Source organism: Oncorhynchus nerka, linkage group LG11, assembly GCF_034236695.1.
Source record: "Oncorhynchus nerka isolate Pitt River linkage group LG11, Oner_Uvic_2.0, whole genome shotgun sequence".
Taxonomy (NCBI): domain Eukaryota; kingdom Metazoa; phylum Chordata; class Actinopteri; order Salmoniformes; family Salmonidae; genus Oncorhynchus; species Oncorhynchus nerka.
This window is the reverse complement of record NC_088406.1, coordinates 71,233,233-71,260,519: the sequence shown is the minus strand read 5'-3', so window position 1 is coordinate 71,260,519 and position 27,287 is coordinate 71,233,233. Positions and strand designations below refer to the sequence as shown.

General features: G+C 43.8%; 1 protein-coding gene across 1 annotated transcript; it reads right to left on the bottom strand.

The window, feature by feature from the left end:
- Nucleotides 1-753: 753 nt before the first annotated feature.
- Nucleotides 754-27,287, bottom strand: sh3d19 (SH3 domain containing 19). The gene is made up of 21 exons (XM_029687098.2): nucleotides 26,936-27,287; nucleotides 26,616-26,705; nucleotides 17,743-17,782; nucleotides 15,789-15,829; nucleotides 15,380-15,419; nucleotides 14,822-14,957; nucleotides 14,273-14,453; nucleotides 12,914-14,059; nucleotides 10,655-10,765; nucleotides 10,049-10,161; nucleotides 9,249-9,289; nucleotides 8,890-9,121; nucleotides 8,549-8,617; nucleotides 8,189-8,335; nucleotides 7,395-7,467; nucleotides 7,126-7,256; nucleotides 5,012-5,300; nucleotides 4,317-4,363; nucleotides 3,958-4,144; nucleotides 3,424-3,533; nucleotides 754-1,806 (listed from the first exon to the last, which is right to left on the bottom strand). The coding sequence occupies exons 2-21, from the start codon at nucleotides 26,680-26,682 to the stop codon at nucleotides 1,696-1,698; spliced, it is 3,312 nt and encodes a 1,103-aa protein (XP_029542958.2). The 5' UTR covers nucleotides 26,683-26,705; nucleotides 26,936-27,287; the 3' UTR covers nucleotides 754-1,695.

The window sequence follows — 27,287 nt, the reverse complement described above, 5'->3', positions numbered from 1 at the left end:
AGAGCTATTATTTTTCAGTCATAAATCCAAGCATTTGTTTTCTATCTGGGGAAAAAAAGCTCTATACAAAAATAAACTGTGTTGGACATGATGCCAAATTCTAAAACTGAGGCAGTTTATGGTTTAGAAATTAAAATCTCTGGTGGACATTCCTGCAGTCAGCATGCCAATTGCACACTCTCTTAACTTGAGACATCTGGCATTGTTGGAACTGCACATTTTAAAGTGGCCTTTGTCCACAGCACACCTGTGTAATGATCATGCTGCTTGAATGGGGTCTTGGCAAAGGAGAAATGCCCACTAACAGGGATGGAAACATTTTTGGGATCTTATTTCAGCTCATGGGACCAACACTTTAGTTATAAATGCTACCTGTAATGTTGCCATGGCACTCATGCTCAAATTACATAATATAGGTCAAATATAAAGCCTTCTCACTATTGTGGTTTGTTACTGTAAAAGCAAGCCAACTTCTCTTCGTTAATTGGGCCATTCCTATGTGGTGCCTTTAATGTCTTCAGGAAAAATCTTGTTGTAAAATGTGGATCCCACAAGGCCACAGTATCCTTTACCTTAAATTCCCTTTCAAGATATGTTTAACACCTTTTCAGTGGATGTTTGCTATGTCCCCGGGTGCTATCAACTGAGAAATAAGCCATACATTATTTTAAACAATCTGATTTGTCCCTGATCACTTTCCAACCCGTTTGTTGTAATTCTCCATTTAAGAAAACACCTTCCTACAATGCCACATTCAGGAAGTGTCCATTTATTTGGTGGGAAAACAATGGTGCAAAGCTAAATAAAATTTCTACCCACCCTGTTTGGATAATTACCTAAATGTTCATGTTTGAGAGAAGTTAATCCTATTCACCAATACGCTACCGCAATCTTGCTCACTCAGGTCTATGGCTAATTTACGATCCACATTTCCACCCTGTGAGGATTATACACCTAAAAAAAAATCACTGTTTAAGCTTAACCAATGTTTTTCTTAATGTCAAACCTTGACACTTTCCTCAAAGTTATGAATGACCCTGTTAAGGAGAATTGTCATGAACCAGCTGAGCATTTGAGCACAATTAGCCACCAGAAAAGGCTTTTAGGGGGCTACATACATGCAGTATTGTAAGAACCACAATTCATAGTTTGAGGAAATATTGTACTACAACAGCTCTATTTAATGTGCAATGGTGTGGTCAACATGTTAAATACTGCATATCTGGATTAGAACAAAGCTGTTAAGGGTTGTGGCAGGAACTTCATATGAATGCATGTTACAGCCAGCCATTCTCCAATGCATCGTCATACAAAGTTATTTCATTATTTGGATAGTCTGTAGTCCATCTGTAGATGCTCTATCAGTAACATTTCAACTAGCCCTTACCGTAACCTTCGCAAGCAGTTGCTTATCAGCAGATAGTCCATCTGTATGTGGTCATACTATCCAAATAAAGTGATCCTTTCACATTTATAAATACTATTAAAAAAACACCCAATAGCTTTCTGTGGGAGATTGACCGGATAATGTAGTTTTAAGCTTCAAAGTAGAGTACTGCAGTCCAGTGAGGCAAAACGGCACTTTGGAATAGTCATCTTTCAGGTTCTCATATTTCCATAGTTCAAAAGATATTACTCGTGATGAAACCACGGACACAAAGTAGTTCCCCAGTGTCTTTGTTAATGGTAGATTACTCATGCCAGCACTTGTATATAATTTTTAGGCACCAATGCTCGCTTCCCCCTCAACTCTCCCAGGAACCACTCATCGTCAATGGACTCCACATTGGTGATGATATCCCCCGCCTATAGCAAGAGAAAGGAAAGTTATACTGTAGGCCTAGTACCTGTAGTGTGTGTATGTATATACACTGCTCAAAAAAATCAAGGGAACACTTAAACAACACAATGTAACTCCAAGTCAATCAAACTGTCCACTTAGGAAGCAACACTGATTGACAATAAATTTCACATGCTGTTGTGCAAATGGAATAGACAACAGGTGGAAATTCTAGGCAATTAGCAAGACACCCCCAATAAAGGAGTGGTTCTGCAGGTGGTGACCACTTCTCAGTTCCTATGCTTCCTGGCTGATGTTTTGGTCACTTTAGAATGCTGGCGGTGCTTTCACTCTAGTGGTAGCATGAGACGGAGTCTTGCAGGCTTGCTGTGTCTGTCAGCGTAGTGTCCAGAGCATGGAGGCGCTACCAGGAGACAGGCCAGTACATCAGGAGATGTGGAGGAATAGTCGTAGGCCGTAGGAGGGCAACAACCCAGCAGCAGAACCGCTACCTCCGCCTTTGTGCAAGGAGGAGCACTGCCAGAGCCCTGCAAAATGACCTCCAGCAGGCCACAAATGTGCATGTGTCTGCTCAAACGGTCAGAAACAGACTCCATGAGGGTGGTATGAGGGCCCGACGTCCACAGGTGGGGATTGTTCTTACAGCCCAACACCGTGCAGGACGTTTGGCATTTGCCAGAGAACACCAAGATTGGCAAATTCGCCACTGGCGCCCTGTGCTCTTCACACTGAACACATGTGACAGACGTGACAGTCTGGAGACGCCGTGGAGAACGTTCTGCTGCCTGCAACATCCTCCAGCATGACCGGTTTGGCGGTGGGTCAGTCATGGTGTGGGGTGGCATTTCTTTGGGGGGCCGCACAGCCCTCCATGTGCTCGCCATAGGTAGCCTGACTGCCATTAGGTACCGAGATGAGATCCTCAGACCCCTTGTGAGACCATATGCTGGTGTGGTTGGCCCTGGGTTCCTCCTAATGCAAGACAATGCTAGACCTCATGTGGCTGGAGTGCGTCAGCAGTTCCTGCAAGAGGAAGGCATTGATGCTATGGACTGGCCCGCCCGTTCCCCAGACCTGAATCCAATTGAGCACATCTGGGACATCATGTCTCGCTCCATCCACCAACGCCACGTTGCACCACAGACTGTCCAGGAGTTGGTGGATGCTTTAGTCCAGGTCTGGGAGGAGATCCCTCAGGAGACCATCCGCCACCTCATCAGGAGCATGCCCAGGCGTTGTAGGGAGGTCATACAGGCACGTGGAGGCCACACACACACTACTGAGCCTCATTTTGACTTGTTTAAAGGACATTACATCAGAGTTGGATCAGCCTGTAGTGTGGTTTTCCACTTTAATTTTGAGTGTGACTCCAAATCCAGACCTCCATGGGTTGATAAATTTGATTTCCATTGATAATTTGTGTGATTTTGTTGGCAGCACATTCAACTATGTAAAGAAAGTATTTAATAAGAACATTTAATTAATTCAGATCTAGGATGTGTCATCTTAGTGATCCCTTTATTTTTTTGAGCAGTGTATATACACACACACGACTGTTGATTGTAATAAACAGAATGTTAACTCTTTTGTGGTAATTAACTATTGAATGTTGACAGAAATACCTTCAGTGAGAGCTCCTCTTCACATTCAGCTGTGAAGTCGAACAGCGCTTTCCCTCTGCTTCCTTCTCCATTAGTCACACTCTGCTGTCTGTCCAACACTGGAGAGTTGCCTGGACAGAGACAAAGGGAATCATCAGTACCTTAAATGTCCAATGTTGCCCTATGAGTAGTCCAGGAATATCTGTCAGAGGCGGCTGGTGGGAGGAGCTTTGAGGATGGGCTCATTTGAAAGATTAATGGAACGGTATCAAACATACAGAAACCATATGTTTGATTCCGTTCCATTAATTCCATTCCAGCCATTACAATGAGCCCATCTTCATATAGCTCCTCCCACCTGCCTCTGGTATATAGGCCTATTCAAACTGGGTTTTACGTTGAATGTATCAGTAGTTGTTTTTTGTCATGTGTCAATCACCCCGGCAAAGTTATTTGAATTAAATAAAAAAAATAAAAAACTCCTAGATTTATATATCAAGCAGATAAAATCACCTCCTACCATAAGATGGCGCCATAAGAATGCCCTATTATTACCTGAGCTGGTCTCTACGAAGGCTGTGGGGAAGAATCCTTCTCTACCGTTAAGCCTTCCAGAGCACCACTCGGCGTCTACATGCTGTGTGACCAGGATACGGTCTCCCTGTTGGAAGGACAGTTCCTCTTCTGCCTGGCCTACAAAGTCATACAGAGCCACGGCCCACTCCACTCCTGACGAACCAGACTAATGACAGGGATATACAATCATTAATCATTGGATATACACACAGACGTCATTAGGCTACCCCAGACTACAGCTAAGGCCAAACACCAGACACTGACACACGTACACCTGTATCGTGACATTAGTTTTTGTTACCTTGTAAAGACTGGTAACGGTACCACATGAACCATACCTGTATGGGTTTGGCAGCCTCTTGGGTCTTGGTTGAAGAAACCATGCCTGAGAAATGCAGTAGCGATATTCAGATAGAAAGCATATTGTGTTGACAGTTGCTGAACATAAAACTGAATGGGGAATGAGTGTGTGGGCGTACACTAGTACACTGCTAGAGCCAGTGAGAAGTATATGCAGCATACAGAGTGAGCTGTAGCGTATTAATAACAAGGTCTTAGTACAGGGGCTTACACAGAGCTCCTGACTTAAACATAAACATGTTGCACAGATTCCATACATTCCGCAGAGGGAAGTATCAGCCTACACATTACGAGAGAGATGGAGGCTGTTCACTGTAGACTAGTTCTAGAGAAACCTTTTGTACTGGTGGACAAACCGCAGTAGGGGTACAGGATACGTGACGATACAGCTAAAATCCCCTGTGCCAAGAATAAATATTTCACTGTGTTTGTGGCCTGGCCACCTTTGACTTTACACTATGACCTCAGATACAGCATGCCGGAACGACATGAACTTCCGTGGGAAAATTCCTATGTCTCCAATTCTCTGATTATGTTTACAATGTCAAGATAGGGACACACATCTCAAGCAGAGGTTCCTTAATGATTTAAAGGCCCCGTCTGTGATATGTCATTTAATATACAGTATATTCCATTTCAAGCTAAGAAGTGGGCCTTGAATTAAAAGTCCTACCAGGTAGTGCCATCTTGGTGGGGAATGATTGCTGTGGTTGTGGCAGAGGAGGAAGATCTTCTATGATATCCACAAAGTTGATGGGGAAGATTCCAGTGTGGGCCCCTATCTGTCCCCTCGCCCACTCCTCTTCCATGTACTCCTTTAGCTGAATCACGTCTCCCTCAGAAAAGGTTAGCTCGTCACTCTGCTCACCCTCGAAGTCGAACCGCGCCACACACCTTGGTCCACTGACTGTTGCAGGGGGGGGCCTTGCCTTCTTTGTGTTGGTCAGTGTTGATGCATTTGACTGAATAGAGAAAAAAATCATAATCAAAACACATTGAAAGCATTAAATAGCTGGACTCATTTGTATACATCCTATACAGTGGGGGGGGGGGGGGGGGGGAGTATTTAGTCAGCCACCAATTGTGCAAGTTCTCCCACTTAAAAGATGAGAGGCCTATAATTTTCATTATAGGTACACTTCAACTATGACAGACAAAATGAGGGGGAAAAAATCCAGAAAATTACATTGTAGGATTTTTAATGAATTTATTTGCAAATTATGGTGGAAAATAAGTATTTGGTAACCTACATACAAGCAAGATTACTGGCTCTCACAGACCTGTAACTTCTTCTTTAAGAGGCTCCTCTGTCCTCCACTCATTACCTGTATTAATGGCACCTGTTTGAACTTGTTGTCAGTATAAAAGACACCTGTCCACAACCTCACAACAGTCACACTCCAAACTCCACTACGGACAAGACCAAAGAGCTGTCAAAGGACACCAGAAACAAAATTGTAGACCTGCACCAGGCTGGGAAGACTGCAATAGGTAAGCAGCTTGGTTTGAAGAAATCAACTGTGGGAGCAATTATTAGGAAATGGAAGACATACAAGACCACTGATAATCTCCCTCGATCTGGGGCTCCACGCAAGATCTCACCCCGTGGGGTCAAAATGATCACAAGAACGGTGAGCAAAAATCCCAGAACCACACGGGGGGACCTAGTGAATGACCTGCAGAGAGCTGGGACCAAAGTAACAAAGCCTACCATCAGTAACATACTACGCCGCCAGGGACTCAAATCCTGCAGTGCCAGACGTGTCCCCCTGCTTAAGCCAGTACATGTCCAGGCCCGTCTGAAGTTTGCTAGAGAGCATTTGGATGATCCAGAAGAAGACTGGGAGAATGACATATGGTCAGATGAAACCAAAATATAACTTTTTGGTAAAAACTCAACTCGTCGTGTTTGGAGGACAAAGAATGCTGAGTTGCAAAGAACACATCCAACATCTAAAGAACACAATACCTACTGTGAAGCATGGGGGTGGAAACATCATGCTTTGCGGCTGTTTTTCTGCAAAGGGACCAGGACGACTGATCCGTGTAAAGGAAATAATGAATGGGGCCATGTATCGTGAGATTTTGAGTGAAAACCTCCTTCCATCAGCAAGGGCATTGAAGATGAAACGTGGCTGGGTCTTTCAGCATGACAATGATCCCAAACACACCGCCGGGCAATGAAGGAGTGGTTTCGTAAGAAGCATTTCAAGGTCCTGGAGTGGCCTAGCCAGTCTCCAGATCTCAACCCCATAGAAAATCTTTGGAGGGAGTTGAAAGTCCGTGTTGCCCAGCAACAGCCCCAAAACATCACTGCTCTAGAGGAGATCTGCATGGAGGAATGGGCCAAAATACCAGCAACAGTGTGTGAAAACCTTGTGAAGACTTACAGAAAACGTTTGATCTCTGTCATTGCCAACAAAGGGTATATAACAAAGTATTGAGATAAACTTTTGTTATTGACCAAATACTTATTTTCCACCATAATTTGCAAATAAATAAATTAAAAATCCTACAATGTGATTTTCTGGATTTTTTTAGTTGAAGTTGAAGTGTACCTATGATGAAAATCACAGGCCTTTCATCTTTTTAAGTGGGAGAACTTGCACAATTGGTGGCTGACTAAATACTTTTTTGCCCCACTGTAGATCACTTTATGGACTGGTTTCTCACACAAAAGACTTTGAATAGAGACTTTATTGAACAGTTTTCGTCCAGGAGTAGGCTTAATCTGAATCTTGGAAACCAGCCCTATCTCTATAGCTGAAACATTGACTGAAGTCTTACCATAACTTTGACATAGCTGACAGGGAAGAAGCCAGAGGAGCCTCTACAGGAGCCGCGGTACCACTCACTGTCCACCTGCTCCACATTGGTCACCACATCCCCCTCCCTCAGACCCAGCTCCCCTGGACCCTCTGGATAGGATACAACACATGTCATTCAAATCCAACTGCTGACACCAACTGACAACACAAACTCTAGCATGAACTCTACTTTGTGGATATCAATTGCTGAGGGAAAAACAGTGTGCCAGAGTAGGTACTGTTCTGTACCTGGGGTGAAGTCATGGAGGACGTGCACCTGCAGACCACTGCTGCCTCTACGAGACCCAACTGTGCTGACACCCTGTAAGAAGAGAAAACACATCCAGGTATATGTGAAATTTACAGAAACACTTACAAAAGAGGGATTTAGAGACCAAACTAAACTAAAAAAAATACTCCACGTTCACAAGGAAAGTTCCTATGTGGCTACAAAGAAATAAAAACCAATTGGTGTAGATATACTAAACATTGGCTACCTCCTATTTAGTTTGACTAGCCTAACAAAATAGGGGTGGCCAAACAAAATAGGGGTGGCCAAACAAAATAGGGGTGGCCAAACAAAATAGGGGTGGCCAAACAAAATAGGGGGTAGCCAAACAAAATAGGGGTAGCCAAACAAAATAGGGGTAGCCAAACAAAATAGGGGTAGCCAAACAAAATAGGGGGTAGCCAAACAAAATAGGGGGTAGCCAAACAAAATAGGGGGTAGCCAAACGAAATAAGAGGTAGCCAAATGAAATAGGGGGTAGCCAAACAAAATAAGGGGTAGCCAAACAAAATAAGGGGTAGCCAAACAAAATAAGGGGTAGCCAAACAAAATAAGGGGTAGCCAAACGAAATAAGGGGTAGCCAAACGAAATAGGGGGTAGCCAAACGAAATAGGGGGTAGCCAAACGAAATAGGGGGTAGCCAAACGAAATAGGGGGTAGCCAAACGAAATAGGGGGTAGCCAAGTTGCCTGGAAAGTAAGCGGGCAGACATGTTTTGATTGACAGCTCATTGTAAATGGTTGAAGACATTACTTGTGACAGAGCTGGTTTAGTTGGGGCACTGGAGAGAGGAGTGATGACTTTCATGTGAGACTTCTGGACTCGGCCCCGGATGTCTCCCACTTGACATTCAAAGGTCTTGTGGTCGAGCTGCTCGGTTAGCAGCAGCAACTCATTTTTCTGTGGGAGAAAATCAAGAAGCATTTGATATTAATTTCTACTAAATTGTATTTTCCTTACAGAAAAAATGTATTACAAAACAGTAAGATGAAATAAGTAAATCCATAAAACTAGTGATCAAATCAGGTTTAATACAGTAGTCAGTAACATTTTCTCATATCATGTTCTTGTTGCTAGAAGCAAAACCTCCAACACATGCAGACAGTGATTTACCTGGAATGAGAGTTCCCCTGTGTCTCTCCCACTGTAGTCAAACTCTGCTATCCCGTGGGGAAGTCCAAGCTAGACAAACACACATGACAAAGAAAACATTCAGAAAACATACACAGACTTACTATGTGACACTTGCCACAACTACAGTACACAACAGTTCCACTGAAATCCACCATGGATCTGCCTTGGGGGGGTAGTAGAGCAGGCTGCCTCAGGGGCAGCAACAGAGCAGGCTGCCTCGGGGGCAGCAGGGGCAGAGCAGGCTACCTCGGGGGCAACAGGGGCAGAGCAGGCTGCCTCGGGGGCAGGGGCAGAGCAGGGTTGGAACTCTAAGCTCTCACCGTGTATTGGTTGTAGAGACGGTGGCCAGGGTTGGGCCTGGGGGGAAGCACAGGTCCCTTCTTCTTGGGCTTCTGAGCCTGGGGCTGCTTGGGTGATGGAGCTGCTGATGAAGCTGGTGCTCTACGGGTAGAGAGGGATTGACGTGGACCATTTATCCGGGGCGGGGGTGGCCTCCCTGGGCCTACTTTTGCTGGAGGTGGGCGAGGAGGGAGGACCTTAGCTCCACCAGGCCTGGAAGAGATCAACAGCAGTATGAAGTTAATTAAAGCCATGTGTCTAGGACTGTATCTAATATGTTATCAATGGATCTTTACCCCTCTTTATCCCCTAAAATGACCCACGATGTGATGTTACTGACCGAGGAGGGAGGCCCGGTATGGGCTCAGAATCAAAGGACTCCTACAGTTCAAATCAACAGAAAAAAGGTTGTTACTATTATGTTCAAGGAAGCAACGTGGCAGTCTAGAAACAGATGTGAATTGATGACAACCAGGGTACTTCTCTAATCTCTCCCAGATCACATTTAACACCACATGGGATTGAATGACCTCCCCTGAACAAAACAGACTTACTACACCTACTACCATCACAGTGCTCAGCAACTAGGGCAACCGAGTTAATGACTGCTCAATGTGCCCTTCCTTAGCCACTGCTAACAGCTAGCTGTACAGTACTAGTCATTCATTGTTTACACTACACTGGCCCCTTTGTGTGGTCTGCGGTTGAGAACCAACCGCAAGTGGAAGTGAATGTTGGCGGTGGCCAGGTAAAAGCCTGGTTTGTCAGGCTAGTTTAGCACTGCTTCTGACAGGGCTGGTTTTCAAGCCAACATGAATGAACTGACACTAGATAATCGTGAGTGACGCTGAATAAAAATACAAAGTAGCACCTTGACTTCCATTTTTATGTCCTTTTAGCTAAGCCTTCTTGCTGCACAAAAGCCCAGTTATGTCATAGCCAAGCCGGGCCGGGAGCTATTGACTGGCTCTGGCTTCCCCAGAGAGAATGCAGTATCACGGTGGTGTGGAGGAAGAACTATGTCAGTAATATCTTGTATTTCCTGTTTTCTAGTAGTAGAAGAGAAGCTAGGTAGCCTACTGTAGATCAATAGTGCTTCTGTTGGAGAAGTATATGGGGAAGGAAGGTGGTAGCACTTACCTGGAAGGGGAAGCGGGTTGAGATGCTTTGTTTACGGGTCACGGGGGATGGCAGTGACCCTACAGGCTTCTGTGCAGGGAGAGGAGGAGGGTTGTCCAAAGTCCCATCGAACACTGAGAGAGAAAACAGTCAATGTTTTAGACTGGACACACTGTACTGTAAACTGTACAAACCATACAGTCAACTCTTAATTCATGCAAAGGTTTGGAATCATTGTATTTTTTGCACTAATTCAATGGCTTGGTGTTGCCATGAATGAACGCTCTGAGATGGAACATGCACATACTCAAACTACGTGTCGAAGTAAATAAAGTATTGAAATTCGGATTAACTGACTCACTTATCAGGAGTCGACTGTACACACTCACTAAGACACCAAAGCACAGACACACATTCAAACATCCATACCTACAGTTTGTTTGAGGAAATGGCTCGCCAGCAAAAATAAATCAACAGCATCTAATCCATCATTAGGTTATGTCAAAATGTTTTATTTTGGGTAGACCCAGATGGAGATCAGAGGGCCTTTATATAAGGTCATACATGGGTGGATATGGAGCCACATAACTCACTACTCAGAGAGTAGAGCAGGAGGACTAGACTCACGGTTTCCTCTACTGGGCACTCTAATGGTGGTGGGTCTTCTGGTTACAGTCTGTCTGCTGAAGGAGCTGCCGCCACCCACATCACTACGCACAGGGTTCACTGGGATATAGTCTGGAGAGAGACAGAGACAGAGATGGCCAGTGTTGACTCCTCAATTTTTTGTCAACATATATGTCCTGCATTAGACCTATATGACAAATTCTAAGCAATGTTTAAAACCTTTAATGCCAATCTGGACCCTCTCTTTCTAAAATTATCCGCCTCAATTGTTTCAACCCCTATTACTAGCTTTGTTCAACCCCTCTTTTGTATCGTCTGAGATCCCTAAAGATTGGAAAGCTGCCGAGGTCATCCCCCTCTTTGAAGGAGGAGACACTCCAGACCCAAACTGTTATAGACCAATATCCATCCTGCCCTGCCTTTCTAACGTCTTCGAAAGCCAAGTGAAAAAACAGATAACCAACCATTTCGAATCCCACCATACCTTCTCCGCTATGCAATCTGGTTTCTGAGCTGGTCATGGGTGCACCTCAGCCACGCTCAAGGTCCTAAACGATATCATAACTGCCATCGATAAAAGACAGTACTGTGCAGCCGTCTTCATCGACCTGGCCAAGGCTTTAGACTCTGTCAATCACCGCATTCTTATCTGCAGACTTAATAGTCTTGGTTTCTTAAATGACTGCCTCGCCTGGTTCACCAACTACTTCTCAGATAGAGTTCAGTGTGTCAAATCAGAGGGCCTGTTGTCCGGACCTCTGGCAGTCTCTATGGGGGTGCCACAGGGTTCAATTCTCGGGCAGACTCTTTTCTCTGTATATATCAATGATGCTGCTGGTGATTCTCTGATCCACCTCTACGCAGACGACACCATTCTGTATACTTCTGGCTCTTCTTTGGACACTGTGTTAACAAAACTCCAGACGAGCTTCAATGCCAAACAACACTCCTTCTGTGGCCTCCAACTGCTCTTAAATGCTAGTAAAACTAAATGCATGCTTTTCAACCGATCACTGCCCACACTCGCCCGCCCGACTAGCTTCACTACTCTGGACGGTTCTGACTTAGAATACTATGTCTACAAATACCTGGGTGTCTGGTTAGACTGTAAACTCTCCTTCCAGACTCACATTAAGCATCTCCAATCCAAAATGAAATCTAGAATCGACTTCCTATTTCGCAACAAAGCCTCCTTCACTCACGTTGCCAAACATACCCTCGTAAAACTGACTATCCTACCGACCCTTGACTTCGGCGATGTCATTTACAAAATAGCCTCCAACACTCTACTCAGCAAATTAGATGTAGTCAATCACAGTGCCAACCGTTTTGTCACCAAAGCCCCATATGCCACCCACCACTGCGACCTGTATGCTTTCGTTGGCTGGCCCTCGCTTCATATTCGTCGCCAAACCCACTGGCTCCAGGTCATCTATAAGTCTTTGCTAGGTAAAGCCCCGCCTTATCTCATCTCACTGGTCACCATAGCAACACCCACCCGTAGCACGCGCTCCAGCAGGTATATTTCACTGGTCATCCCCAAAACCAACTCCTACTTTGGATGCCTTTCCTTCCAGTTCTCCGCTGCCAATGACTGGAACAAATGGCAAAAAAAAAATCACTGAAGCTGGAGACTTATATCTCCCTCACTAACTTTAAGCATCAGCTGTCAGAGCAGCTTACCGATCACTGCACCTGTACACAGCCCATCTGTAAATAGCCCACCCAACAACCTCATCCCCATATTGTTATTTATTTTTGCTCTTTGCACCCCAGTATCTCTACTTGCACATCATCTTCTGCACATCGATCACTTCAGTGTTTAATGCTAAATTGTAATTATTTTGCCACTATGGCTTATTTATTGCCTTACCTCCCTAACCTTACTACTTTGCACACACTGTACATAGATTTTTCTATTGTGTTATTGACTGTACGTTTGTTTATTCTATGTGTAACTCTGTGTTGTTGTTTTTGTCGCACTGCTTCGCTTTATCTTGGCCAGGTCGCAGTTGTAAATGAGAACTTGTTCTCAACTGGTCTACCTGGTTAAATAAAGGTGAAATAAAACTAAAAAACAAACAAAAATAAATACATTTAAATACATTTAAAAAATTGCAGGCTAGGGACGTTTTTTGAAATGTAGTGTCGATAAAGAGGTTATAAATTAGCTGATATGTATTTTAACTATACTTAGAACACTTATACTACTAAGTTAACCAATTAAGTCAGTGGTGATATGCATGCTGCTGTACTTACTCGTGGGGTTGTCCATGTATTCATTCACTGCCTCTGTGGTGGTGATGGAGACTGAGTTGTGGTTGTTGAGGTTGAGGTTGAGGCCCAGCGGCTCCTTGCGAGGCTTCTCTGGAGAGATAGGAGGTACCAACCTGGGTTCATCCTCCTCTTGGGGGAAGAGGTTCTTGGCTCTGGCCGCTATGGAGAGCCGCGACCGGGAAAGTAGGGCTGTCTTGGCGGGGGGTGGAGCCTCTGGTTCTGGTTCTTTTGGTTCTGGGACTATACTGGGTTTTCTGTGGAGCATGGGTCTGGGTGCTGGGGTTGGGATGGAAGGAATAAAGGGAGTGGAGAAAATGGAGATTGCCCCCTGGTAGTTATTGCCATTACTGGGCTTCTTGATTGAGGGCTTGGGGGCAAGGGCTGGGGCTGGTTTGGCTGAAATCACAGGGGGTTTGAGGTGCACGTTCCTGGGTAGAGGCTCTGGTTGTTTGAACTCTGGTTCCCCATCGCCCTCCTGGCTCTCAAAAGCCTGGATCCGGGCCCGGATGTTACGTTGGCTGTGAAGGGCGGCCATGTCACCGTCCTCGTCACCTTCCTCGCTTTGGTCGCTCACGTCAGTTGGTGTCTGATTGTCACTAGCGTCACTAGTGTTCTGGTCGCATTGGTCCACGGGACAAAACACATCTAATAGTTCCTGTAGGTACTTCCCCGAGGGAGGAGCCTCGACTGCTGTGTCATCTACAGAGCTGGAACCACTGTCACTGAGCCTGACCAGAGTCTGAACTTTGACCTCCTCTGTGATTGTCTGTTTGCAGGATTTGGAACGAGGAAGCGGGATGGGACGTTCAGTGGCTACTGGGACTGATGAGGAGGGGACTGTAGGTTCTAAGAACGTAGTGATAGTGCTGGGTTCAGAAGGTATTATTGGCCCATCCCATTGTACAGAAACAGATGGAGAGAGAGACCGGGTGTTTGGGATTGCACAGCTGGCATCTGTTGGGCTGGGTTGGGCTGCGGCTGTCTTGGGGTCAGTTTGGTTCTTAGTGTTAGTGGCTGTGGCATCTACTTGGATAAGACCGGAATCAGATACAGCTATTGCAGTGGTAGAGTCACTTTGCAAAGGCTTGGGTAAGTATGGCCTTGGTGGCTTTTTTGGCTTTATTTTCACTGAGAAGCAAGAGATTATAAACAATACATTTAGACTATACTCACACCACTTAGATGTATTCAAAAAAAAAAATTAAAACTTTGACTAAAAAGTGACGTTACATTGTTTTAGTCGTGGTAATACAATGATATGATATTTGCCAACTATAGAGTTTTCGTGACGTTGTCAGCTAACCCATCTGTAACCATCACTCTCATTCTCACAAGCCTCACCTGTAGACTGTCTCTTCTCGATTGGCTGTGAGGATGCAGTGCATTCTGGGCCAGCGGCGGTGTCGTCCTCCACAGGGTCGGTCTGCGTGGCAATGGTCGTGGATCTCCGGCGGGTGGCGGTCAGCGTGACAACGGTCTCCTGGGTCTTCTCCTTGATCACCTGGTCATAGGATGGCGGTGGCTAAGACACGAGAGAGAAGGTTCACACACACACACACACACACACGTTGACCAAGCAAATGTGTAGCGGTGTGATTATTATAACTTGTATTCTACATGCAAGCTTGCTACCGTCCTACATTGACGACCTATAGTACTACAACATGCAGAACCTGCCGTGCTTGTTTCACTGCCAAATTATGTTTGCTTTGAAAGTAGTTAATCTGAAACATTACACTGAAAACTGTGAAAGACACAGGAACATGGTAAGGTTAAAATGGTAAAAGTTCAAATCCATGCAGAACACACCCAAACTGTGAACATGCCAAGAACACACACCCTGCTGTCTCCCCTAGTATTAGAGGCTGATGTTAGTTAAATAAACAGTACCTGGGTATCTGATTGGATGCTCCCTCCCCAGATGGGCTGCGAGGGAGGCAAGGCTGCCGTAAATCCCCCAGAAGCCCCTGGTAACCAGCCGTTGGCAGCGAACGGCTCGGCTGACAGGATGGTGATCTCTGGACGTCTGAAAGACAAACAAGTCCATTATGCACAATACAGTAGACTGCCTCAACCAAATGTGACATGCAACAGACTGTTGACACTTGTCGTATGTTGACAGAAAGCCTTATGTAGCCATCAATTGTCATAAATCATTATATAGCTTTTTGAACACCATATGTGGCCATAATTTTGTTTTTATAGACCATATTACTTTCTTTAATGGTTATTCACCAGTTGAGTCGAAAGACTAAGTCAACATAAATAATCAGTACGTTTCAAATGAAAAATGTGTATTGCACTGCAGAGCACAAGTTCTTTGCCACGGTGCACTTTACCTTGAAGCATTTGGGGTTTGATTTTTGGAATAATGAGAGTCGAACTGTATTCAATCAGAGAGCTACAGACAGACCATGAAGTATTATGAACTTCCTCTGTTTACTTTACCTTCTGTCTCTGGTTTGTTCACTTTGGGTGCTGGTTCTCGCTGTGGGAGAAAATTATAGGAAATTAATCTCTTTCAATCGGATATGTAATGAATTGAAAGAGACATAAAAAAAAACACTTGGGGGATTCAATCATGTACAATAACTATATACCAGAGGAGGCTGGTGGGAGGAGCTCTAGGAGGATGGGCTCATTGGAATGGAATATATGGAGCAGAGTCAAACACATCAATGTATGGAAACCACATTCCGTTCCATTCATTCCATTCTAGCCATTACAATGAGCCCATCCTCCTATAGTTCCTCCCACCAGCCTCCTCTGCTATAGACAGACTTTAATCATGCTAGGTACAATATAAAAGTATGAGAATATACCAAATAATGGACAAACTCAACAATGAGAAACTCACTTCGCTTGATGGCAGCTCGTATTGAGGACAGAGGTCCTTGGCTGGAAGAGAGAAGAGTTTGACTGGACAATAAGATATCTTACATTTATACAACCTGAGAAAGCAAAGTATAATGCTGGCAACAGTCAAACTCCACCGGACTACTACACTGGACAGACAGTGCTAATTATCCACAAGCCAACCAGCCACCTTTATAGGCTTGAACCAGGACAGAGGAATTCTCAACAAAAATAAATGAAAACATTTAATTGTCACCCATAGGTAGCCTAGACTTCATATACGATAAAGTAAAATAGATAATATATACCCCTTGACCTCTAAAAGACCTGAATAAGTGCAGAGTAACACCAAAGGAGGATAACAACAGCGTTGATAGTTGCATCAAACCTCTTTAGCTGCAGTGGTCCTCTCTGTACTGCAGTTGCCACTGGGACGGCCACATCCTCTATCTCACTCTATCATCAACTCCAATCCACACAGCACAGCTACCGCTGCATACTGCAACCAAAAGAAGAGCCTGCCTCCGGTACATGCGCCTGTTATACGCCAGTAATCAGAGTGAGAATGAGACGGCGTACTAGAGTACTAGAGACGGCGGCACAAGAAAGAGGACAATCATTAAAAAGCAAGCCCTTTGAAGAGTTCAACCCCGCTTGCAACTTTCCACAATCCCTCTCCAGAAAACCCTTAAAAACGCAGCAGGACGCAGATCCAATCCACTGAATATCCTTCGGCATCGCCCATCTGGTACTGTAACAATGACTCAGAAATACCCCCAGTCTAACCCCTCCTCCTCCGGCCACCACATACATCTACCAAGCCCAGTGTGGTGTCCAAAAGTGCACTTCTGCAATATAACCACCCCTCTTGCTGATCTGTATTCCCAGGTCTGATCTGACTTCCTGACTAGTGTAGTGTTGGAGCTGACACCGCACCCCTCCCAGGCTGTGCCAGAATATGTTCCCAGAAGGGCCAACTACGCAGTCTCAACGGAACGGGGTCTTGTGAACAGGATCCAGACCAGACCCCCACAGGCTCAGCACCTTCAACACATCCTGCTCATTAACTGAACTGGAGATGTGATATAAACCATCTGGAGAGGAAGACAGCAACACGCCCCCCCCCCCTGCACTATGTGGATAATTAGGACGATTAGTTAAGACCATAAACAAATAGAACAATAGAGAGGTTAAACGTCCAATAGTTGATCAACAATCAACAACAAAAAAAGGTTTGTATTGGAACACGTTGACGTTTGCTGTACTTTAACAGGAGGCTGGTGGGAGGAGCTATAGGAGGACGGGCTCAGTGTAATGGCTGGAATGGAATAAATTGACGTATCAAACATCTGGAAACCGTTTCACGCCGTTCTATTTATTCCATTCCAGCAGTTACAATGAGCCCTTCCTCCTATAGCTCCTCCCACCAGCCTCCTTCTGTGTCAATACCCTGGATTGGAAGACATTGAAAAGGTGCTGAGTTTTAATGAGTTATCTAGGTAGGGTATACCATGTTGTGAAAGAAAGGTTACAGGGTTGAAGTCAGTTTACTGAACTGAAATGGAATTGACCCTAACCCTGGACGGTAACCAACTTGGCTCTGTGGGCGTCAACAACTGAGTCAGTGTGGCTTGGTCCCCCATTCAAAAAGCTCTGACCTTCGGACACAGTGTCCGACCGTCTGTCAAAGAGGATGGATCAGCGCATTGTTTGCTACCCTGCACCATTCACAACTCTCCCCCTAGCAGAGCTGCCTGTTAAAGAGACAGTGTTCTGGCCACTGCAGTCCTGACAGAGCCGTGGAGCAACAGAGGTGGCTAGGTAGAGCTGGACCCAGTGTTTATACTGGACCGTGCAACATTATCACAGTATTAACACGTTTCCTTCTCTGTATTGAGCAAGACAGACACATTGAAAAGGCTCAATATGTAATTCAATGATATGGATAAACTTACCTAGAATGAAGAGCCTCAGACTTATTTCTCTCTGTTCGATCTGAAAAGAAAAGTAACCAGTGTTTTCTTTTTAACAGTCACATTTGAAAGATCAATTTCTAACTAAGAAAATACCCTCATTTTGTACACAAACAAAGCAAGCTGCAGGTACAACGACACAGGACAAGTGAACAAAATAACTATGGGCTTTGCATACCTTCTTGCCGTTCAAAAACTTGAACAACTACATTCAGCTGGCTCGACATTCTAGTCTGTTCTTGATCAACCAGTTACAAAGAATGACATTGACATGCAAATAGCAAAAGCATTTAAAAAAAAAAAAAAAAAATTTCTAAACACAAATAATTGTTTTGTTAATGCTCTCATCTTTATTTCATCAAACCAGACATTATCTCTATGATCTATATAGCTACAATCTCAAAGAAAATCAGATGTTATTGTGGGTGTAGTGAAATGCTTGTGTTCCAAGCTCCAACAGCACAGTAATATCTAATAATACACAACAATAACAAACAAAAAACAAAATACTGCAAAATTGCTTAGGAGCTAGAAGCAGAGCTGCCATGTCTGTCAGCTCCATCAGTGATCACAGGTTCAAAGTCATACAATACACTTGAATTACCTGTATTATTTATTTCCTTCACTTTCAACCAGTGACCAGGTTTTCAGACTCAAACAATAGATGTTGATCTGACTGAGTGCCACGACTGGAGCTCTCTGAGGTGGTGGACTGGCTAGTGGTCTACAGAGCACAGCAGCTAAGCAAACATTTACATTCATTTGACTATACTACAGTATATACAGTATATGAGTGTATGAGGCCTTGGCACCATAAGAACTCAAATAAATCAGAAAAGTAGGTCATATGAGGATATTAGGATCCCTTTGTGTTAAAAATCATGCATTAAGCCATCTTAATATTTTTGATGCTCATTTTTGTTAGCATCCTGCTAAAAACCTGACGCCATCGCCTCATTCTCTTACAACCAGTATAATACTGTTACAATGTCACACTTGCTATCTGCCATATGCCTCTGCCTCAAACTTATGTTACGGACTCTACTGAAAGCTACTTTGAGGAAAAATGTGCTATGTGGTTGTCTCACCTAGCTATCTTAAGATGAATGCATTAACTGTAAATCGCTCTGGAAAGGAGTGTCTGCTAAATGACTACAATGTAAATGTAACATTTTTACCTCACTATGAAACAAAAAAGGTAAAAGGAAGTAACAGTTTGTTAGTGAATCAAATCCTCAGACATTTTCACACATTTCTTTGCACTTTGGTCTGTGAGAGATTGTTTACCTGCCTCAGTTACAGAGACAAAGTCAGAATGGGGAGAGGTTTTCCAAGTGGAAATCGTTTGACATTTACATACCAGTAGATACAATGCCATACACACACTGGTCAAAGGCAAGTGCAATGGAACAACGAATAGGATTCAATATCTAGTGGATTTTCAATATTTACAAGTTACCGAGCTGTCAGTTGGAATACAGAGCAATCCCTGCTGAAAGTATTGTCAATAACCTACTGTGAATTGTACTGACAACATAATCTCACAGCGAAACATAGCAACAAGAGATGCTCCTACCTGTTAACGTTTTAAACACATTTCACAACTGTCCCCCAAAATGGTGTGTATTATTTCCTTCAAGTCCCTCCCTACTTTTCCATGCTGTGTGTTGCTGTGTAAAGAAACAAACTCCATGACCACGAACGACAACAGAGAAAGGGAGGGGTCTCTCTCTCTCCCTACTGGCTGGTGTGTTGACTTGGCCAATGTGATCAAATGGAATGTGGCCATTCAGGAAGTACCACTCTCCTGTCACTCTCCTGCTCTACTGATGGAACACTACAAAACAAATGACCCTCTGGTCTGATTTTAAAAAGGCACAGTTCACACAAAATACAAATATGCCAGGCTTTCTTCTGGCATTGCTTGTTAACAACTGAACTTGGTCATTGAGTGCATATTTATGTTATTATAAGGGTTGTTCTGGGTTTGTTCCAGCCCAACACCTGTGTTTATCTAACAGAATCAAATCAACATGTCTTCCTGTGTCAGAGAGAGCACAATACTGTGTGTCTTTCTGTCCGTCTTCCCTATTGGCAGGGTGTTAATGGTGGGCACACCCATTCTGACGCCACATCTCTGTTGGCCAGATCCTTGTATTTCCCTATTGTAGCACCACTCCCTGCTCTGGAAACATGCATAGCTCTATTATTTGGTCATCGGTCTACGTTAGTGTTAGGAAGTAGGCTACATATTAAAAACCTTGGCATACTGTGGGACTATGCTTTGCTGGATTAGAAGGTGGAGTCAACTGTTACTCTATTCCAATCCATCATAGATTTTTTCTTTTGGAAAAGTTTTATTGGCACAATTCCTTTAAAAACAGCTCATACATTTTTTACATCATTTATACACATAAAACGGCAACAAAGCATAAAACACAGCATTCGAACGTTACATTTAAATTTGTTAAAAAGTACATGTTGTTAAAACCAATGAAAACAACCATGAATATAAGTACTTTCTTTGTAAAAACATAAAATCTGTAAAAGCCATTTAAAATGTGTACTAATGATCTAACAAAGGTAAAACATTTTTAAGGCATGAAAAACATGTTAAAAAGCCACTTTGTTAAAAAGCTGTCTTCAGTCCCTTGTACAGGAGCGGGGTGAGTCTTTATCAAGCTCACCTCATCCTGCTCTTCTGAATAGATCATCGTCCCGTCCTTCGGGGCCCAGAGGAGATCCCTCCCCTAGGCGCCGCAGCGCTGTCAGGCCGTGGCCGCCGGGACCTAGGGTGTTGTGGGGGACCCTTCGCCTGGGGTTGAGGCCCCCTTCCTTTCGTACCACCCCAGGGCTTCCGTGGCTACCATGGCCACTGCCTGGGGGGTGGTCTCTACGTTTTTCGCTACCAGCAGGTTACGGGAGGACCACAGTGCTTCCTTCAGGCACGTGAGGGTGGGCCAGAGTTTGGTGAAGGTCTTCGATGGAAGGGGCCTTCGGCCCACCCCATACAGCACGAGCTGAGGGTTTAGGTCCTCCCCTGCTGGCAGACACGAGGAGATCAGGGGGCCTGCTTCCTTCCACAGGTCCCTGGCGGCTCTGCACTCCCAGAGCATGTGCCTCACCGACTCTTCTTGGCCGCAGCCTGGTCGGGGGCACGCGGATGTCCTCGCCATGCCCCGTGAGTGCATAACGGCCCTGACCGGGAGAATCTCGTGGGCAACCATCCAATCCATCATAGATAATACATCCGGACACAGTGCCACATCATTTTAGTAATTTAGCAGACGTTCTTATCCAAAGCGACTTTGGATACTTTTTCGTACTGGTCCGCCCGTGGGAGTCGAACCCACAACCCTGGTGTTGCAAGCGTCATTCTCTACCAACTGAGCCATAACATATCCTCTTTTCTAGAAGTCACTCAGCAGGTCGTGCGACCATTATGAAACACACCTTCACTTTTATTTTAGATAAGATATAGCTGTAGAAACCAGGCAGAAAAGCACTCCATCCATAGAAGTACTTTCATTAGATACTTATTATTGCTGGCTTAGTGAAGAGGCTCAACCCTCTTTCTCTGAGTGGTGGGAAAGAGACATTTGCCAGGTCATGGACTCCTCCTACAGAGGGCTTTTAATAGTAAATATCCCATGACAGGTTATGGACAATTACACAATAAACGAATAAATAAAAATATAAGATTAATAGCCTATTGAATATGAAATAAATATCATTTTTAACACCAAATAGAAGCAACAAAAACAAGAGAGGATGCAAAACAACTAACTCACTAAAGAGAAAAGAAACAGAGATATGGTTTTAAAGCTGATTTGCTTGCTAAAAGACCAGCTACAATAACAACCATTGAAGGGAACCCATACAGAAACACAACAACTCACTGTGACACATGCTAACATCACTCAGAACTGGGGCAGCCCTCTGTAAAGAACAAGTGGTAAGAGGGAGTGTAGAAAAAAGCCTCCCTCTTAATATGCAAGCTAGGCCCAGGACTTCAAACCAACCAGAGAGGTCAGAAGTAAGGTTACATCCCATGGAGGGAGGGGCTAGGCTATGAAGGCACAGCAGTGTGGAGACAAGGAGCTAGTTCCCATCCCTAGTCAGTCCATAAAGAAGCATCTTCCTCTATATCCCGACCCCGGTAACATGGCATGTTCAGGAACGTGATCTCTCATATTCTGGGTTTATTTATACAGGGCAAGAATCTCTGCTTCTTCCCAGAACCCCATAAGACTTCCAGGGGTTTTCATATCCTTGGATCCTACTTCCCACACAGGCAGAACAGACACGGATGTCCCCATAGGGTAGAATCAAAGTCTTCCCTATACTTTCTCAAAGGGAGTGTTTCAAATGATTTTAGGGTGGGCTGGGGGTTAATGGCTGGGTAAGTGGGTTGATGGGTGAACGCAACAGCTGCACATTAACCGTGTCCAATCCAGAGCCATTGTGGGTCAGTTCTGAGAGATGTTCTGTAGGAAGTCAAACCCGTGGACCAGACAGGTCAGTTGGACTAGCCAGTAGAAATAAGGAACCAAGTCAATATTGTGTGTCAATTACTGAACATATTTTTATTATGTTAATCAATGATAAACTATCGGGCAGAAATACATTTGTTTAAATTGTATTAATTTAGCAGACGCTCTCATGCAGAGTGATATACAGTAGTGAGTGTATACACTTTCATACTTGTTTTGCACCCCCTCAATTATTGAACATCAATTTATCATTATTAACGTTAATCACTGATAAACTATCTGCCAGAAAGAGTGAAGCATTCTGGGTGACATTGAAACACCAGCTTTGGTGCACTGCACATCTATTTTCTCTCTTGAGGCTCTACAGTACATTAATATGTACATCTCATTTGCTACAAGGGAAACAGGCTCCACATTAATATTTGAGAGCCTTTTCATCACACAAAAGAAAAGAGTTATTTCACAGCTGTCATTAGGCTGCCTCCATGTGGAGTCAAATTGATAAGTAATGAATTTGTCGACGTCGAGTGGGGAAGCTAGTATTTTACAACGGGACAAAAATGGGACGAGTCAATTAAAATCTAATATGCCTTTTTGGAAATAGACAGTTTAATTGCCAAATACTAATGATGGTTGGATTGTATTAAGTGATAAGCCTCAGCTAAGGGAGACACGATTCTTCAAAGGAAGACAAAATATGCATTTCTCCTTCTCCATACTCCAACAGCCACACGAGGGTGAGAGAGACAGAGAGAGAGATGAGGGGGTCTAAGATATATACACACACACACACACACACACACACACACACACACACACACACACACACACACACTCTGCTTGGAATAATAAACAGTCAAAGTGGAACAGATGTTATGTCCACGACTATAAAAGCATAACATTGTGAATGTGGAGCGCTCTATCCTTGCATGAAAAACAGACAAGAGGAGACAGACATGATCATGTCACCTATGAATAACAGTGTCAGGAGCTGATTCTTAACATGACTCATGTCAAGACATGATTAGGTGATGTCAAAGAGGAGTCATCCATGGATGTTTGGGGGAGATGACAGTCTAACGGAGATCTTGCTCAATGCAAGGAAATTACCCTTTGGCCAATTGCAGATGAAAAAAATGCAGATGAAGAACAGTATGCACAACGTAATCATCAATGATAACATATGGCAGCATACGGTGCATGGCATATGAGGCATATGAGATAATGTATATTACTCTTAAAAAGTGACAAGCATATACTGAAGCCTTAATAGGCTAATCTCAGCTTGTGACAAATAACTTCATATGATATAGCCTAGCTAGCCTACACACATGTGCAGTAGAGTTGGCAGTTGGCACCGTTATCAAGTTACAAGACAACAGTTCATGTTCGCCTGTTCCATCACTCTCTACACAGTCAACCCACCTGCCCATAGGATCAAATCAAATGTATTTATATAGCCCTTCTTACATCAGCTGATATATCAAAGTGCTGTACAGAAACCCAGCCTAAAACCCCAAACAGCAAGCAATGCAGGTGTAGAAGCACGGTGGCTAGGAAAAAAACTCCCTAGAAAGGCCAAAACCTAGGAAGAAACCTAGAGAGGAACCAGGCAATGAGGGGTGGCCAGTCCTCTTCTGGTTTTGCCGGGTGGAGATTATAACAGAACACATGCCCGAGATCAGCCTGATCTCCCAATACAGACAGCTGCAGTTAACCCAGACCTGAACTAACACACTGGGCATGGAGGCTTGTGTTGGGTGGGGTGTGTCTTTACTGGGATGTCAGGTGTTTGCTCAACAGGTGTTGCTGCTTAATTCTCCCCTAACTACACTAGGAAGGTCTAACCATTCTATGGGTCCAAACACATTGTTAGATTGGAAATTGCTCGGCATAGAACCATGTTTAGAACCAGAATTCAAAGGTGAGGGAAAGTTCAATATACCAACAGCCATTGAAATGTAAAATAGTAAACCAAACGCAATGACTAAAATCAAATCAAACTTTATTTGCCACATGCGGTACGGTAAAGTGTAGACTTTACCGTGAAATGCTTACTTACAAGCCCTTAACCAACAGTGCAGTTCAAGATAAGAAAATATTTACCAAGTAGACTAAAATAAAAAGTAAAACACAATAAGAATAACATGGCTATATACAGGGAGCACCGGTACCAAGTCAGTGTGCAGGGGTACAAGTTAGTTGAGGTAATCTGTGGGGGCAATTGTCTTGCCATGCGGTAGACAATTTTATGGGCTTTCCTCTGACACCGCCTATTATATAGGTCCTGGATAGCAGGAAGCTTGGCCCCAGTGATGTACTAAGCCGTTCGCACTACCCTCTGTAGCGCCTTACGGTCAGATGCTGAGCAGTTGCCATACCAGGCAGTGATGCAACCGGTCAGGATGCTCCCGATAGTGCAGCTGTAGAACCTTTTGAGGATCTGGGGACCCATGCCAAATCTTTTCAGTCTCTTGAGGGAGAAAAGGTTTTGTCGTGCCCTCTTCATGACTGTCTTGGTATGTTTGGACCATGATAGTTTGTTGGTGATGTGGACACCAAGGAACTTGAAACTCTCGACCCACTCCGCTACAGCCCCGTCGATGTTAATGGCGGGCCGTACTTTTCCTGTAGTCCACGATCAGCTCCTTTCTCTTGCTCACATTGAGGGAGAGGTTTTTGTCCTGGCACCACACTGCCAGTTCTCTGATGGTGTTGGAGTCGTGTTTGGCCACGTAGCCGTGGGTGAACAGGGAATACAGGAGGGGACTAAGTACACACCCCTGAGGGGCCCCAGTGTTAAGGATCAGCCTTGGCAGACGTGTTTTTGCCAACTCTTACCAACTGGGGGCGACCCATCAGGAAGTCCAGGATAAAGCCTACATACATGTATTCATTTACAACCCTTTCTCTTGATCTGCATGAAGATTGTGTGGCATAAGAGATATGAATATGAACACATTTTAGAAGTGATTTCATCAGGAAATTAAATGACAAAAGCAAAAATATACAGAGCCAAAATTAACAGGATCAACCTGTCTGCCAAGTGCCAGTGGTTTTCCAAATGCATTTCCAGCAACACAGTTCGCACCAAATGACACAGCTTGGCTGGCATGAGATGAGGAATATTTTAAGTGTCAGGAGATGTACAATTTGTTGTGTCATCCTTCCTTCCTGTCTGGCTGGCAGAGTTTCCCAGACCATTTCCTTGTGGTTGTAGCACTGTTTACTGACTGCTGTATCTGATACACACAGGTAGTTGCTACCAGCTGCTGTATACAAGTATACTTTCACTGAATGACGTAGTGAGGGCATTGTGTCAACCATAGCAGCTAGATACTGTAATGGTGCAGAACAGAACTAGGGTTTATTTCTATATAGCACTAGAAACTGATTTGTTGCTGGAAGGCATGAGAGAAGTGAGAGAGCAAGGGTTTTCAAACTCAGGTTTGTGTACTCATATATATATATATACACACACACACACACACACACACACACACACACACACACACACACACACACATACATACATACATATATTTTTTATTTTTACATAGATACTTCTTGGATTTTTTTTATGTGAACAATGATTATTTTAGGAAAATTGCTAGCTGCAACAGAATACAATCGTTGATACCATTGTATGTCTCTGCATCAAGTATGAAGGAAGTTAAAGGTAGTTGTACGAGCCAATGCTAACTAGTGTTAGTGCAATGACAGGAAGTCTACAAGAACAGTTAGCATTCTAGCTGATCTTGTTGATTGGACTCTACCATCTGAAGTAGTAATTTTCAGATAGAAAAACAGTTTCAGTGTCAATTTAAACAATCAAAACCAGATAGAAAGCAGGCAGAAAATATATTTTACTATTTATATGTTTTAATAATATCATATTTGAGAACTAACAATCAAATAAAAGCTAGACAGTGAGGGAGAATATAATATTTTAGAAACTGGGCATTCAGGTTACATGCCCATTGATTTTGTTATAATGTTTGAGCAGAGAAACACACTATTAGCCATGGGAAAATGCATAGAATTGCTGGAAATTAGTAGCTTCAAAACTGCAGCAACAACAAAAAAATCTCAGCTCAAAGGAATGGAACAATTTGTAGAATTGCGTAACATTTGCTTCACAACAATAAGTTATATTAATTACATTTTCAGCTAAATTGTATCATTTCCTACACACTTAACCATATGTTTCATGATGGAACACTGTTCCAAGTTGTCATGTTCATGGGTTAAAAAGGTAAAAGTCCACGTTTTGAAATTATATTACCCCAAAGTGTCAAACACATGTAGCCTACTTCAGGAGACGCTGTATCAAAATTACAAGACGTTGACAAGTGGACATACCTGTTGCTTGATTTCGGTTCCGTATATCCCTCAACTCCTCATCCTCTTCTCTTCTGGCTTCAGCCATAGGAGACGAGAACACTGCGGCGGCTGGTAATTTCCGGCAAATTAGAACCGTGTCATTAAAAAAAGTATTGACTGAGGTGGTTAATTAAATGTGTGTTGTGAACAGTCTCGGCTGGTGAGTAAAATTGGTTCTTTACGAGTTGAGAAAACCCGAAGTAGGCCTACGCCGGTCACAGAGTATAACTTTCTACAACTGTGTTTGTGTTAATGTAGTTTTGTAGAATATAAGGGGTAGTTAGGCTATAGCTCCCTACCTTTTCCGCACCGACAGTAGCCCGACCCGAATGTCAACAACAGGAACTGAATTGTCTGGCAAAAGTGGTATCACAAACGGAGATGGTGTCCCGGAATTGAGAACAACTGAGTGGAGTGGAGTTGACAGACCGCAACAAAAGTTTCTCTCCTCACCAGAATGTCTGAGTAAAACCACTGCGACCCGAACACAAAGAATTGTAGCCAAACGGAATGAGTGGTCACAGTGTCCTCTTGTGCGTATTGGGGAAGCTGTTATCCATAACATTTTTTTTTAAACCCAAAGCACCGCTATTTGCCCATAGATACCCAGACGGCCGCCCATAGTGATGATGCTAGTCATTCATTACATGT